This window comes from Crocuta crocuta, unplaced genomic scaffold (assembly GCF_008692635.1).
Source record: "Crocuta crocuta isolate KB4526 unplaced genomic scaffold, BGI_CrCroc_1.0 scaffold125, whole genome shotgun sequence".
In the NCBI taxonomy this organism is placed as follows: domain Eukaryota; kingdom Metazoa; phylum Chordata; class Mammalia; order Carnivora; family Hyaenidae; genus Crocuta; species Crocuta crocuta.
The window spans coordinates 9,375,628-9,391,128 of record NW_027531143.1 but is presented as its reverse complement, the minus strand read 5'-3'; the positions used below and the strand labels follow the sequence as shown (position 1 = coordinate 9,391,128).

The following is a 15,501-nucleotide window of genomic DNA, read 5'->3' as shown; positions in this document are numbered from 1 at the left end:
AAACATGTGGAACTGCCAATATTCTCTCATTTTTTAACTTATAAAAAGGCACTTTCATGATTCAGACCAACAGTTTGGTAAAGTTTAGTGAAGATGAGGTGGATATCAATGAGTTTTGAGGCTAAGATATTGATTGACTCATTCATATAGATTATGGTATCAGGCAGAGTGATTTTAGGAGGCAAGGGGGAAGAAACATTGTTACCCAGGCATCTGTCTTGGGTGGGATTGGCAGATGACAGTGAAGGAACAGATGGAGGATGACATACATCAGTGATATGGATGAAGGCTTTAAAATACAAAAACAGAAACATGAGACCAAAGAAGTAATGGCCTAGTTTGGAAGTTGCAAAGGGAGCTTAAAGAATACTTCTCCCCACCCATCCCTGGTACTTGGGTATTCAGAGGAGAAGTCTCTTCTAGAAGAAAGGGAGTCTTCCAACAAGAATTCATGCTCAGTTAAGTAATAAAGGTAGAGAAATCATTCACAAAGGAAGCAGAATAAAAAAGTCTATGTAGGACACAGGTCTTTATTTGAAAGTTCTGTTACCAGTGTCTTAGATATAGTCACCCAATTTACCCACTCACTTAAGTGGCCTAGGAGAAACTGAAAACACTAAGGTCATTCTGGGGTAATAATGGCATAAGGCAAAGTTTTGGTTTAATTTACTACATATGACTCCAGATCTATTTTGCTGCAAGCTTCCCTACATTCCCAGAGTACATAAGAATTTTCTTTCTTTCTTTTTTTTTTTTTTTTTTCTGTAGAGAACATGTCTTATTTACATGCTGGAATTTACCTCTTTTCTCTTAAGTAACATTATACATCCCTATGCAGTTCCCTTCTATCTTCCATAGTATATTCCCTTGAGCTTGTCCAAATGGGAAATTAAAATCTCAGTGAGTGACTTAGACATTTTCCAAGCTAAACTCATGGTAGCCATGTTCTATGAGGCTGAGTTGAAGACTTTAGACCCACTTTTCCACATGGGGCAAGTGAGTGGCTCTCTGGTCAGGCATGTGCCCCAGTTTGTTTTTATAACTAATCAAAGAAACCTTCAACTTGACCTTATGTCCACTGGGCTGGCAGAGTACCTGAATGTGCCCTTAAAAAACAATACTGAATTTTAGAACATTGGTGTTTTCCTAGCTTCAGAGCTCTCTACTGTTCAATTATAACAAACTTGCAAAGAAGAAAAATTTGGCATAGAAAATGGCCTAAAGGATATACGGTCCAACTCTCCAGAATTTATCTTTGGAGCAAACTCAAGAGCTACTTGCTAGATTCATGTTTGGGTCACTGTAGAATTGTCTTTCCTAAACAATGCTGGGGTGTTACTCTATTGTAACACCACAGTGAAGTGTGATCACAGTGAAGGATGTTGTGATCAACACTATATTAAACTTGCTGTTGTGATTATTATACTGATGGCATTGACACTGCAGCCTTTAATATCACAGTACCCTAATTAATTAAGGATCCATTGATGAAACTTCACATGGCTCTTCCCGAGCCTCCAGTCATTGCAGACTGTTAATTTTGTTACTCTGCAGGGCTCCTTTTTCTGCTGCTTGGAGGTTCCAAATGAGGTGTGTGACCTGACTGTATCAATTATACAGAACATTATATTAGGCAGTGGTTGTACTGAACCTTCCACTTGTTTTTATTATATACTTAGTTCATTTAAAATTTTTCTTAATCTTTCTATTATGTTTATTGAATGTGTCTCTGAGGTGCCTGGAATCCTGTTTTGAAAGAAGGAAGACCTATATAGAAATAAATTTGGGGCCTATGTAGAAACAATCTCCTAGATGTTTTATTTTCAGTCAGAGGGCCATTCACATCTTGAACGCATTATGCTGATGAACAGAGAACTTGAAATACCTTTTACAAGAATATCTCCCCTTGAAGATGCTGGAATTTGTGGTTACTTGTATAGAGGCTGCCATACTAATAAGTTTATTTGGCTCCTTTTCCTTTTCCTCTCCTTTTCCTTTCATCTGTCTTACCTTTCCCACCTTTGTGCAGTTCTTCATGTGGTCCTCAAAGTCCCTCTTCTGAAGCATAGTTCTGATTATATCTTGATTAAAAGAAAATCCTCAGATATTTTTTATTGCCTCCAGGAAAAAGGCCAAATCTTACTCATCTTTTTGTACTCAGGACCTAGCATGGGCCTGTATATAATAGGCAGCTGATGAACATTTGTTGAATGAATTGTATTACATAAGGAAATGCATATAATGCATTAGTAGAGCCTTTGGCACAAAGCATACACAAAATAGTTTATTTCTCAATCACTTTCCCTTCATACCAGGCTTGAACCTACCTTTCCCACCTCATCTCTCACCACTGTGGCTTTAAGCATCACTAACTCTTGTAAATTTCATGCTCATAACATACATTTCTATGCCTATGGAGATTTCATCATGCTACTGTTTCTTTCTACAATGCAATCCCTTGCTGAAATGCATCCTTGCCAAACTTTAGAGAAAAGAATGCATATTCTTGGTAATGTTGGTACAGATAACAAACCATCCCTTATACTTAAATAGTTTAACCTAGTTGGCCATTTCTGGCATCTTTCACATGGAATTACATGTTCTTTTTAATTGGCAACACTCCTTAAACTGACCTAAAACATACTTGCATTAATAAATGCCTGAGCAATGATAAAACTTTTGGATTTGAACAGATAGTTTTTATTCATATGTAGTCAGTTGTCTAGCATTTTATTTCATTATGTCGCCCTCTACAGGAAAGTTTAAAATACATTTTGGAAAATTTTATAATCAAAGGAAGGATGGATGATTTATTCATTTCATGAAAACTCAGCCCAAGGCTATTGGCAGCTGCAATTCTCCTAGCCACTTCCACATAATTTTTAAAATATGAAGGCCAGGAATGGTGCTGTTGATACTGACTTCAGGACAAGGAAAAGAAGGACTAGGTATCTCTGGAGGAATCTGAGGGGGAATAAACAAAGACACTCGTGCAATATTAGAGATTTCTGACTTCAGGTTGGCCTTATCAACAGCCTGAACAGCAATGAAGAGATCTGTGCCATTTTCAAAAATGATGTTTTCTGGTTTAAACACAAAGACTTCCTCAGAGTTGGCCTCCTTCGGGATGAGATCAGATGTGTTCACTTGAATAGAATCATTGAACTTGTCTCTGAGATCAAGAACACTTGCACTTATTCTAATGATATACTTGTGAGCTGAAAAGAAAAAAAAAAGGTTTGTGACTTGTAATTCTCAAGTGGTAAAGAAGTTTAAAAGTCTATTAGAAACTATCACCATCCCCTAAAGGTCCAATGAATAAATGTAATTGATGGGCCATATTTATAACTATTAGTATACTATTTACATTCTTGTTTGTGTATTTTGACAGAGTGATAAATATAAAACTGGATCAGGCTTGACCTGAAGCCTTGGTCCATATTTCTGTGCATGCACCTGGCTGAGAGAGGAAGTTTTAAAATTACTGCTTATTGCTTAATTATTTATAGAGGAGATTTTGGTAACGATACTCCTCAAACTTTAATGTGCATACAAAACACCCAGGGATCTTTTTTTTTTTTTTAATGTTTTATTTATTTCTAGGAGAGAGAGAGAGAGAGACAGAGTGAGCAGGGGAGGGTCAGAGAGAGAGGGAGTCACAGACTCTGAAACAGGCTCCAGGCTCTGAGCTGGCAGTCAGCACAGAGCCCGACGCGGGGCTTGAACCCACGAACCGCGAGATCATGACCTAAGCGAAAGTCGGACGCTTAACCGACTAAGCCACCCAGGAGCCCCACCCAGGGATCTTAAAATGCAGATTCCGGATCAGTAGGTCTGGTTGGGGACTGGGGTTCTACATTTCTAACAAGATTCATGTGATGCCCATGCTGCAATCCAAAGACTATACTCTGTGGCAAAAATCTAGTAGGACCTAGGTTTCTTCCAAAGGCCAGTTCTGCTGGTTAGCAATCTATACTCTACTCCCAATCCTTTCCAAGAGTTGCTACTAAAAATGAGGTTTATTAAAGGACAGCTTGGCAAGATCTAAAGAAAAAACAAACCTAAGGATTGCCTGTTACTGGTTGAAACCTCTTAAAACTTAAAGTAGGCCAGTTTTTTAGGTTCCAAACCCCTCATGTTTACAAATCCCAACCTTTCATTTCAGAGGACATTCAGGAGCCCTCTTGCCTTATGCCTTCCACATAAATCACAACACGCCCATCTGCCTCACCTCCTTCTGTACCTCTGCTGTTAAACTCCTTTACAGGGTCCACACCACATTCTGCTTACCTCTTCCATGATCATAGTCATCCCCAGGAGCTGTCCAAGTCAGATTAATAAATGTGTACCCATGGGTCTTTGCCTTAAGGTCAGTGATTTGACAAGGTGGGAAGAGATCAGGTATGGGAGCCTGTGGGATGCCAGAGGCCACAAATGAACCTCCTGAAGATGTTCTGCTGAAACACACTTGCTTGCTTTGAGGATTATCATTAATTTCGGGTCTCGGTGGATTCCATTTTACTTCACCTGCATTACATTACATCATATTACATTATGTTATGTTATGTTACCTTACATTGTAAGCATTGTATGACCGTAATACTTCCTTCTCTTTGGTGATCAGATTGCCCTCTTCCTGTTTCCCCTTTGCCTTGTTTCCTCCCATACACAAAATTAATTTTAACTATTTGGTGTAAAGATTGCAAATCAGGCTGCATCTGAGGACAAAAACAGAATCAAACATTTTCTGGAATGACAATTCTCATAATTTATTTTTATGACATTTGTCCTGGATTTGTTTCTCTTCTCATCTTTTTGTCTATCCTGATTTCACTCTTCCTAGGTCAGTTTAAATCCTACCTCTGTTTTAAGATTTTAAGAAATCTCTTTCCCCTAGATACTACCATTGGTTTTATTATTTTTCCTATTTATTTGGTAATCATCTGGACCACTAGGAATTGCCTTGATTATTTCTTTAGGAATTGCCTTGATTTTTCTTCTTCTCCATGTTTGTGTTTTATCTTTCTTATTAGGTTGAAGATTCTCATGAACTGTTTTATGTTAGGGGCTCTAAAATGTTATGCCTTTGGAAGACTTCTTCTTTTCTCATTGAATGCATGGGAACTTAGTGCCTCAAGCAATCTCAATTTTCCTCACATTTTTGTTGAAAGGTTATATAAAAGTAATCCTGGTATTCAAAAAATACCATGGCCTGCTCAGTCAGTAGGGTTCTCATACTCTCTTTTCAATAAAAATATTCCTTAATATCCTAACAAGGCATTAGTCAGAATTTATTCTCTCATAAACTCTTCTTTCGCCCTTAAAATTTTTGTCTATAAAGACAGATTCATCTTCATACCTATCAATCTGATCTTGGGCAAAGATGAAGTGGATACTATATCAAGTTCAGAGTTAGTATTCAATTCAGCAATAGAGATTATCTCTCTTGGTATTAAGATTCATCAAAGGATAGAGGGAAAAACATTGGCTTTCCAATGGCCATCCAGGTCCTATCACGGTTAGTTCTATCGAAGTTAGACCAATAGCCTCTCTAGCCTCTGTTTCTCCATCTATAGAATGGGATAATTAGGAGAAAGTAATGTCCTAATGTGAGTAAAGCACTGAGCATGAGGCTAGATATAGCCACCACACTGATCTCCTCTTGTCTTCCTCCCCTAACTCAGAAGAACAAATGAAAATAAAGTAAGCTGAAATATGTAAAAGAGCTCTGGAAGAAATAGTGTCTTTTAAAGTTTTTTTTTCCCCTCTGTGATCACCTTTACACGAGACACCACATGTCCTAGAATCCTCCTTTTACTGAGCACACACCCAAGTAAAGAGGCCAGTGGGAAGCTCCTTGGAGGAGCTGCCCTTATGATACACTAGCACCAGGAAAAGACCTGCCCAAGACAGAGTGGAAATTGATGGAGAACAAGTCCTGGAACCCATCAGGACTGGTCTGGGTCCCAGTTCCACCTCTAGTCTAGAAGACATGTTTATTACCAAGGGTGGTAAAGGAATGCCTGTTTCTTGGTGCATAATTTCTCCCACATGCTTGCAAGTGGGCTCTGTGTGCTGGTTGGTGTTAGATTCATCTACTAGTCTCCCTGGTTGGTGTTAGATTCATCTACTAGTCTCCCTGGTCTGAGCAAGAGAAAGGAGACAGTGGGCTTGTGATACTGATTTATATAGTAAGCCCTAAATTTCCTTATTCTGTGGAAGTGCCAGTATCAGAGGAAAGAGCTTCATTACAAAATGTTTTAAAACTTATTAAAAATAATAGCAAACATTTGTTGAACATTACTATTTACCAGCAATGGTTTATTAGGTGTATTTCCTTGTTTGTTCCTCACAACGACCTTATGAGGTGGTTACCATTATTATTCCTATTTTACAACTGAGGAAAGTGAAGCACAAAGAGATTACCTAAAATACTTTATTTGTAAGCCGTATGTGAACCCAGTAGTTGAAAGCTATTATCAATCTATTGGTTTTCAAGTGGGGGTTATTTTGCCTCTTAGAGGACAGTGGATGATGTCTGGAGACATTTTTGATTATCATGACTGTTCCTTCTGATAACTAGTGAGTAGAGGCCAGGAATGCTAGTAAACATTCTACAATACAAACGACAGCCCTCACAACAAAGAATTTTATGTGTCCCAAAATGTCAATAGTTTTAAGACTGATAAACCCCGAAATTAAATTACACCATTCTCTTCACAGGTTTAATGGTTTTCTCTTGATCTCAAGCCTTTTACTCAAGCCAAATATGTTATTATAAACTTCTTACCATTCTCAATCCAGCCAGGTATGTACATGGCTCCATTCTGCTGAGGTATCAACCTCTGAGTGGCTGCATTTATTCCTCCAAGAGCCCACACTTTCACACTGTATCTACCATTTGTATCATAAGCTGTAAAATACCTTGAATAGACACCATCATCTTTAGCAGCATCAGCACCTTGACAGGGAAATGAAGGTATTAATGAATATCCTAAAGGCAGCTGAGCATTTGTATATTTCCAACTCATATGTAGGTTAAAATTTTTCAAAGCAAAGATAATATCACACTACCTCCAAGAGAGTTTAGGATTTGATTGTGTTAAGGATGAGATCTACTTTTTCTTTGTGTGTGTGTGTGTGTGTGTGTGTGTGTGTGTAGCTTCATGTGTCTATATTTTGTCTTCCTGAATTGTTATCTTTCTTTTTGAAATCCGACATCATGCCACGTGTCTCTGCTATATCCAACATAGCACAAGGTAACTATTCAATAAATATCTTTTGAACTGAATTGAATTGCTGTACATTACTGGGGAGAAAAAAAAGTTGTATGATTATTTTTTTTTAAATTCATGACTTCACACTAGGGTAGATTTAGGTAGGAAATTCATTTACAGAATTTGTTCTAATAAGATTACTTGCATCATAGTCATGTTCCTTCTAAAAAAAAAGTAGAATTCTCTTCCTCGCTCTCTGTATTAGATTTCTTTAAAGAATAATGGACAATATTTTAACTTTGGGGGCAAGCTAATACAGAGTCTGCATACACAGAAGAGTAACACATGACTGCATTTGAATTTATGTCTGCTGTTTTCTAAACGTGAAAGCTTCAGTTTCTTCATCGGTAGTGTATGGTTAATATCTCAAAAGTGTGTGATGAAGATAAAAATGAAGATAACGTAAGATAGCTATTACTTTTCCTCCTTCCCTTTTAGGGAATATGGAATATCCTCTGACAACTCCCAAGAATCTCTGACTTTATTGAGCTTAAGCCACTAATGTGTTTGGCCTTTGTGGAAGCTAAAGGTAGGCCTTTCTTCATGTTTTCCAACATTTTAAAATATAAGAATTGTGGGGAAGCGGAGAGCTCTCCCAACCAGACCCCCAGTCATGGACTCCCTGCTTCTAATTGTGCTCACCAGACCATGCCCTCTTTCTGCTCCTTGGTTGCTTTTTGGAAAAGAAAGACGTATTTTCCAAATTTTTAAATGGTTACCTGCTCCATTGTCCAATAATTCCAGGGTAACTGTTTTACCATTCACTGATTCTATTACTGCTGTGACAGTGGCCCTGAGGATTGGGAAGGCTCCTTGATGAATCTTTGCATAAACTACCATAGCATTAGGGAATATTCCTGTGTTCTTGTTCATTTTAGAGGTCACTGTAATTGGAGGCACAGTAGCACTTGATGGACGGGAAGTGACAGTCAGAGTCAGGGTTTGTGAGCTTGCTTGCAGACTGTACCTCCAAGTGCCAACCTAACCAAAACAAATGGAGACATTTCCAATTAATAACCATAGGTGACACAAACCTGACTTCAATGCCACCTATAGGAAGATTTTATCTGACATAAGTATTTTACAAGCACATCAAAGAAGATCTTTGATATTCTGTCAGCCTAGGGAAAGTTAGGTACATTTGGATTAACTACATGGTTCTTATTGTCAAGAAAATTGTGAATTGGGAAAATGAGGTCAGAAAGTTGTGTCCTTTTCATTGCTTGGTTTCTAGAAAGCAGTATCAAATCAATGGGTTCCTTAAGTAGAGAAAATGTGTTTCATGATCCCATAGTTTCAGGGACCATTTTGTATCTTGACTCCTATGTAATTTGAAAGTTGTCCTTTTAGTACATGGAGAAAATATCACCAATTTCCTTTCTCTTGATTTGCTGTCATACTAATGAGACAGAGAATTAGATGGAGAATTTTCCTTGTTCTCTCTGTCATTCAATACTAACTCCTTTTAGCAACCATGCACATTTATTTTTTTTTAATAGTTTATTGTCAAATTAGTTTCCACATAACACTCAGTGCTCATCCCCACAAGTGTCCTCCTCCATGCCCCTCCCCCCCCCCACATCCATCAGTCCTCAGTTTTTGTCAGCATTCAAGAGTCTCTCATGGTTTGCCTCTCTCCCTTTCCCCCACCATTTCCGCCCTTCTTCTCCCCCTTGTTCCTCCGTCAAGTTCCTCCTAATCCTCCTATACGTGCAAACATATGATATTTGTCCTTCTCTGCCTGACTTATTTCGCTCAGCATAACACCCTCAAGGTCCATCCATGTTGCTACACATGGCCAGATTTCATTCTTTCTCATTGCCATGTAGTATTCCATGGTATAGATAAACCACATCTTCTTGATCCATTCATCTGTTGATGGACACTTAGGCTCTTTCCATGTTTTGGCTATTGTGGAGAGTGCTGCTATGAACATTGGGGTACATGTGCTCCTATGCAACCATGCACATTTAAAAAGCTATGATTATTTTGTCAGAATGTGAGAAGGATAAAACCTGGCCCCTACCTTGGCAGTGCCTGGGATTTGGAGGTAGGCCATTTTGGCATTAGTGTCCACTACAAAGCCATCCTGTTTCGTTTTACTAGGATCCCAGAGAAGGATTTGGGGAGGCTGTTTTGTCCAGGTGATGAGAAATAAAGTGTCTTTTCCTATAGTGCTGTCCACAAGCACTGTGCCATTCATCCACTGATTATTTTGGAGGGTTGCTCCTTTACTCTCAAGCTGTTAAGAAAAACAACTCTTTACATCCTGGAAAATAGAGCCCACATCACACAGTCTCTTCCACTCTGCTTGTAGCTCTCAGTTGCCCCATTAAAAGCCTTCAGTGATGCCTGAGTCCTTGGTTTGGTACTTAGGTCTAATCATGATCAAATTTTAACTGACCCTTCTTCCAACCTTAGCTTCCACAATATATATTCCTATACCCAAACCAGACCACTTCCCCAAATGACATTCATGAATCCCTGACTCTGACATTATTATACTCTGTTTTTCCTGAAAATCTGTATGTTAATCTCCATTTGTTTAAGCCTTATCAATTCTCCAAAATACAGTTAAAATGTCACTTTCTCTGTAAAACTTTCCCTGATGTCCATCTCACTTACTAGCTGAGAATAATCTCTCCCTCTTGTGAGATCCCATAGAATCTTGATTCTATCAGTCCTTTGATATTCTCACAGTGTGTTTTGCTTTATACCTACTAGTGTTTATACTTCATCTTATTTACTAAACTATAAACTCTTGAGGGGACTGACTGGGACTTTTTTTCCATCCACATATGGATTTTTTTGGATTACAAATAACCAATTACTAGGGCAAGTGTTATTGCAGTCCCTGTGAAGATAAATGAAATAAGTCAAGAGCCAAGGCCAATTTGCTGTTTGGAGCAGAATGAAGGAATGGTAGAGCAGGAACTAAGGTGGGAAAGAGTTAACAGGACTTTTACAGAGAATATGACCTCAAGGATTGTCTCCTAGATAGTTATTTCCATCCTTAAACTGATATCTATGAGAAGATAGGGTGATCTGGTGATGGAATCAGATTTTCTAATTTCATAGGTAGTTTTGATCTTGGATGTAGAGAAAATGAAGGGCTCTTAGGTCTGATTTTTATGGCAGATTGGTAAATGAGTTCTGCTCATTTCTCTATCTCTCTCCCCATTAGGTTTCTTAAATACAAAAATAATGGGCAGAAACTTCCTGATTATGAACTTGTCCTTTCATCAGTTTAATTACTTTTTTCCAGACACCTTCTTCCAATTTCCAGACTGGACTCCTGAGTTTAATTTTCTAAATCTGAGATAGGATTACCAAATGAGTATAACTACTGCCTTCTTTGATTGAATAAATGCTACACTGGTAGGCCAGAAAGTCTGTTGCTTCAAAATCTGTCATTATTTGTCTTTGACATTACAGTATTCCTTTATGTTTGTCCAAATTTTCACAATAGAATTGTGAAATCACAATAAAATTATCACAATGAAACTCATAGTTCACACACTTGAGTTCTGATTGTTCACTCTGTAGCTTAAAAATTGATATGAGTAGCTTTTGAAACTATTCAAGAAAAACATATAAAATACATGTGTTCTTTTCTTGAAAGATTGTCTCACGACTTTTGAAAGAAAATTAGGTTTTCTTGAAGTTTTAGAACCAGAAGTGTCCAAGAATGTTTTCTGGTTCATATCTGGCTGAGAAACTGAGGTCCAGAAAGATTAAATTCTTAACCCACAGTTACAGAGTCAATGGCAGGCCCAGGCCCAGTATCCAGGTGTCTTGACTGACATCATGGGCTTTTTGCAGAACAAAACACTTTCCATCCATTTTAAGAAACTCTTGGCAAATAAAAGCGATTTGAGGTAATGGAAAAATAGAGCAGTAATCCCTGAACACTTACTTGTTCCAGAAAATTTGTGTTAAGATGATCTACTGTGAAGAAAATTCTGAGCCAATTATATTGCTATTGGTGCTTGTTAGCAGATGTTATAAAAGAATTCTTGGACCTATTATATTTTATGTTGCTGGTTTCCATGAGGAAGTTAGTTAGTATTGTTTCCAAACAAGTAAGTACTAATTGCTTTGTTTAAATGAGTAGTGTTGCATTTTAGGAATAATGTCTAATATGAGGCTGAAACTTGTTTTTAAATTTTAACTTACTACTAGAAGAATATAGTACTTAGAAATCTTAACCATTAAACTCTCCATCTTGGCTATGATTATTTATAAACATGAAAAAACAAAGAGTAAAAATTCTGACCTGGACAGAGCGCTGGGAGTCAGCTCCATTTCCAGATGAAAGGGCCCCAAAGGCATCAATAAGGCCATTGTTCTGAGCCTGATCTGAAGCATATGTCTGAAAACCTCCTAAAATGCAATTACATTATCAGAAGTTGTTTTCTAGAAAGCAAGGATTTTCAACATTTTAGCTATTGTTAAGACAGCAGATACGTGAAATGTTCTGTTGCATTATTAAAGTATTAATTGATCAACATCAAATAGGCATCCAGATTAACTCAGAAGCTGATACTAATTTTTTAATCATACTAAATAATAGCCTCAGCAACATCTCAGTTGCCCAGCTGTGTCAATTATTTGCAAAGCAGCCATGAGTCTCTGATAGGTCAAAAATAATATCATAAAATTTCATGTTTTAAAAGCCACGCACTCTCATATGAGAGAATTTATTAAGCATTATTCCAAGCCTGTTGATTTATCTTATTTTAGACAAAGTCCTAACAAGCTTGAATTCTGAGTTTTCTCCTAAATCATGAAATGTGTATGTAACAACAGCAAGAAACATCAGCTGACAAGGAACAGTTATAGAAAAGTATAATATGTAGTAAAAAAAAAAAAAAAGATTATAAATCAGGTCTCACAGTCTTGTGCTATTTAGAACATGTATAACTAAGATGGTTGATGCGAAAGTACTTTTAAACTATTAATGCTATCCAAAGTTTAAGGTATGTATTCTGGTAATGTCCTTGGGGACCCACCCTGATACCCTTACCTGAGCAAGTAAATCTCTCCCCAGCTGCTCTGCATGTTAGTTGCCAATGGCAGATAGCTCCCCTTTGTCCAGAATTTGGTAAGAATTGCCTTACCAAAAGGGGTTACACTTGCTAGAGAAATAACATGCCCTTCACCTCCGACTTGCCTCAACTCTCCATAGGCACTGACTGATAGACAGAGTGCTACAAAAGGTCTGCCCTTTTACCCCAAGATTGCACTAGGTTTGTGATACAGTTCCAGATCAAGAGCCCCCTGTGGGCTTAGACTTCAGCTAGACTCTAAATGCACTTCTGTGCTTAGGTCCTTCAGCTGCTTCTATCCTACTTCCCATTCTCCTGTTCTCCTGAGGGCTCTCCCTTATAACTCCTTGTCTCGGGCTCTGCTTCTAGGGAACCCAACTTAAGACAAGTAGTGTTAGAAGCAAGCAGTCCTAACATTTAAGCTGCTTCAGAAGGCAACTCACATAATAATTGATATCCATAATCCTGGCCCTAAGTTAAAAAATAATTGTGCCCACCTACTCTGCTAAAGAAGCCAGGCACATATGGAATCCATTTTAACCATCTGTCTGTGTATGCGAATTAGAAGCACAATATATTAATGTTTTATGGAGAAACTGCATTGTTTTCTACATTTTCAGAGTGATCTTCTCTCTGTGTGGTTCAGCAAACCCTTTGCTCTCCCCCTGCTACCCCTTATTAAAGTCTCTGCTTAGAGGTCATCTTCCCGGACCCTTCTCGTTCCCTCAATAAAGTTAAGGCTTTCTATTCTAGTGTGCTTTCCACTGCTAATATGGTACTTGTATCATGATGTTATCTGGTTAGTGGCTTGTCTTCTGTCCCCCCTGGGTCTCTTGGCCAGCTGCCAACTGGAAGAGTGTGGTTCTGGGATAACCTATTAGACTCTATTCAGTCCTTACAATGTGTCTGGGAGGAGAGACCTGAGTCCTAACTAGAGTGCTGTGCTGATCCCATCTATCTCCAGACTGCCCTACTCCTAGAACTGAGCCCTTAAAATAAATGGGTAGAGTTAGTTCTAATGGTCATTTGGGAGTAGGGGCGGGTTGTTGGTTAATAAGATTACACCCGTCTCTCTCTATCCCACCCTTCTCTTTCTCCTCAGTTCACTGGAGCTCACAGTCCAGTGGAAAAGACAATTCCGTGGGATGCATCAGACCACTCTTCACCTGTCATTTTAGACAGCTCCTCTAGTTCTTTTGCTGCAGAGGGTCCTAGGGCGACTGTGTGGATGATGGCTCCACTTTGTTTCACCTCGTTAAAGCACGCGCTTATCGTGTTATCCTCTCCATCAGTCAGTAGCACGATTTCAGATCCATCTGTTGAGTATTTCTTCCTAATAACCTAAGGACATAATTCAGGGCATGAGTTATCAGGGTGGCCAAGGTGTTGGGAGAACTGCATTTAAAGGGAATGAGAAGAGAGATTCCAGAGACAATAAACGAGTGCCTGAGAATGGTCAAATATCATTCTATCCTGAAATGGTTAATTTTAAATCAACAACATTCATGGAACTTGACAGTAGTCTTTTCTCTTGGTTACCCTGCTATGGAAGAGGCTCTGTAAAGAGGGATACAGGACAGTTCTAGGGATGGACAGCACTGAGGAAGGAGCAAAGAAGGTTTTTCTAGTTCATTCACATGATCTCTCCTTGACAGGCTTTCAGAGGTTCCCAGATGCCTTCAGAAACCACCTTCATTGAATAGGAATGATATTTTGGAGATATTAGACTCAGGGAAGATTATAGCTTATAGAATGGTTGGTATTGGTTCTGACTAGGAAGTACCCAGGTCACATGTTTAATTAACAGTTTTTAATATTCCCTCTGATTAAAACAAATAATTTTGTATCTACTGGCCCCCAGTTCCTAATTGTTTTATGATATCTATGTTTCAACCATTCCTTACTGATACAGATTATATATAGCTTTTTGCATTGTATAGAACCAACCTTCTACCAATGTTGGATAAGATTATGATAGAAGGAAAATTAGATTAAAAAATAGTGATATTCATTTCAGAAGATAAAGGCAAGAGTCTGTTCTTCCTCTAAGAAGAGTAGAAGGAGAGACCCAGAAGTAGGGGAGACAAGTAATCAAGCCTAAGCAACCTTCTCTGGACCAGGCTCTCAGAAAGGGAAAGCACCTTAAGTAGCTTGAAAGCTAAGAGCAGAGGGGACTTCTGCCCTACTCTATTTGAACTCTGAGAGGGGGCTGCCACACAAGGGAAGAGGGCAGAACTATGACTGCTGCTATATTTAGGAGTCTAGAGCCCATGATCCTTTCACATGGCTGTGGCCTTGATTTGACTGAGCTGCAGGCTTGATTTGACTGAACTACAGAGCCTGAGAGAAAGGGCTTCATTTGGATTCCCATGTCCTTCTCCCTATCACTGCCATGTGCCATGGAAAACACGCAGAGGTTCCCACATATCCTGTAGGTGAGACAGAAGTCAGCAGACAAGAGAACAGGTCATCTTGCCAGATAGGCTGAGGGGTGTACGGTCTGCTCAGGGGCTGAATGGAAGACATGGGAGTGCTCAGGGCTCTGCTCCAATAGTGAGAGCCAGAGTGGGGCTGAGTCAGCCAAGAAGGATCACTGGGCCCTGACCAAACCCAGAGAGAACAGTCCAGTGGGCACCTCAGCAGGCACAAGATCCCAGAACAGAACGGACACAGGGAACAATGGGGAGCTTAAGGACAGTGTAGGACCCAAGGCCCTTTACCTCATCACTATAAAGTCACATATAAGCTCCTCCCACCCCACATCTGGACTCCATTGAGAAAGAGGAGCATGTAAATTCCAGTTATGTCTCTCACACTCTCTCACCCATCTGAGAGGAAAATGCAGAGCCAGAAGTTCTCTCTTCACTACCCGGCCATCTGGCATTAGTCATCTCCCCTAAGGTTTTGCATAGCGGGAGTTTAGTCTAACACATCAGCGATTTCAGTGTCAGTTCCCCTTCTTCATTTGGTTCTTTAATCAAAGCTTGGGTCAGTGGCAGAGACCAGAGAATCCAGATGCACACAGGCGTCTGGAGAAGGGATCTGCAGTTGACTGTGCATACAGTGGAAACCACTTCTAAGGAACTAAACTTCAAGGTGGAATAAAAAGTCTAGAGGGACAGACTGAATGTGAGGAAATGGTGGAGTCTCTTGTCCACGTGCAACAGTGTGAGCTA

At 39.1% G+C, this 15,501-nt stretch overlaps 1 protein-coding gene across 1 annotated transcript in view; it reads right to left on the bottom strand.

Moving 5' to 3' along the window:
• Positions 1 to 2,801: 2,801 nt before the first annotated feature.
• CLCA1 (chloride channel accessory 1) overlaps positions 2,802 to 15,501 on the bottom strand; it is a 31,317-nt gene continuing 18,617 nt past the window's right edge. Inside the window, exons 8-14 of the mRNA XM_077771036.1 lie at positions 13,492 to 13,666; positions 11,554 to 11,660; positions 9,304 to 9,519; positions 7,997 to 8,258; positions 6,791 to 6,961; positions 4,291 to 4,527; positions 2,802 to 3,218 (exon numbers count right to left, since the gene is read on the bottom strand). Coding sequence (XP_077627162.1) covers positions 2,830 to 3,218; positions 4,291 to 4,527; positions 6,791 to 6,961; positions 7,997 to 8,258; positions 9,304 to 9,519; positions 11,554 to 11,660; positions 13,492 to 13,666 — 1,557 coding nt within the window. The 3' untranslated portion in view covers positions 2,802 to 2,829. The remainder of the gene's footprint in view (positions 3,219 to 4,290; positions 4,528 to 6,790; positions 6,962 to 7,996; positions 8,259 to 9,303; positions 9,520 to 11,553; positions 11,661 to 13,491; positions 13,667 to 15,501) is intronic.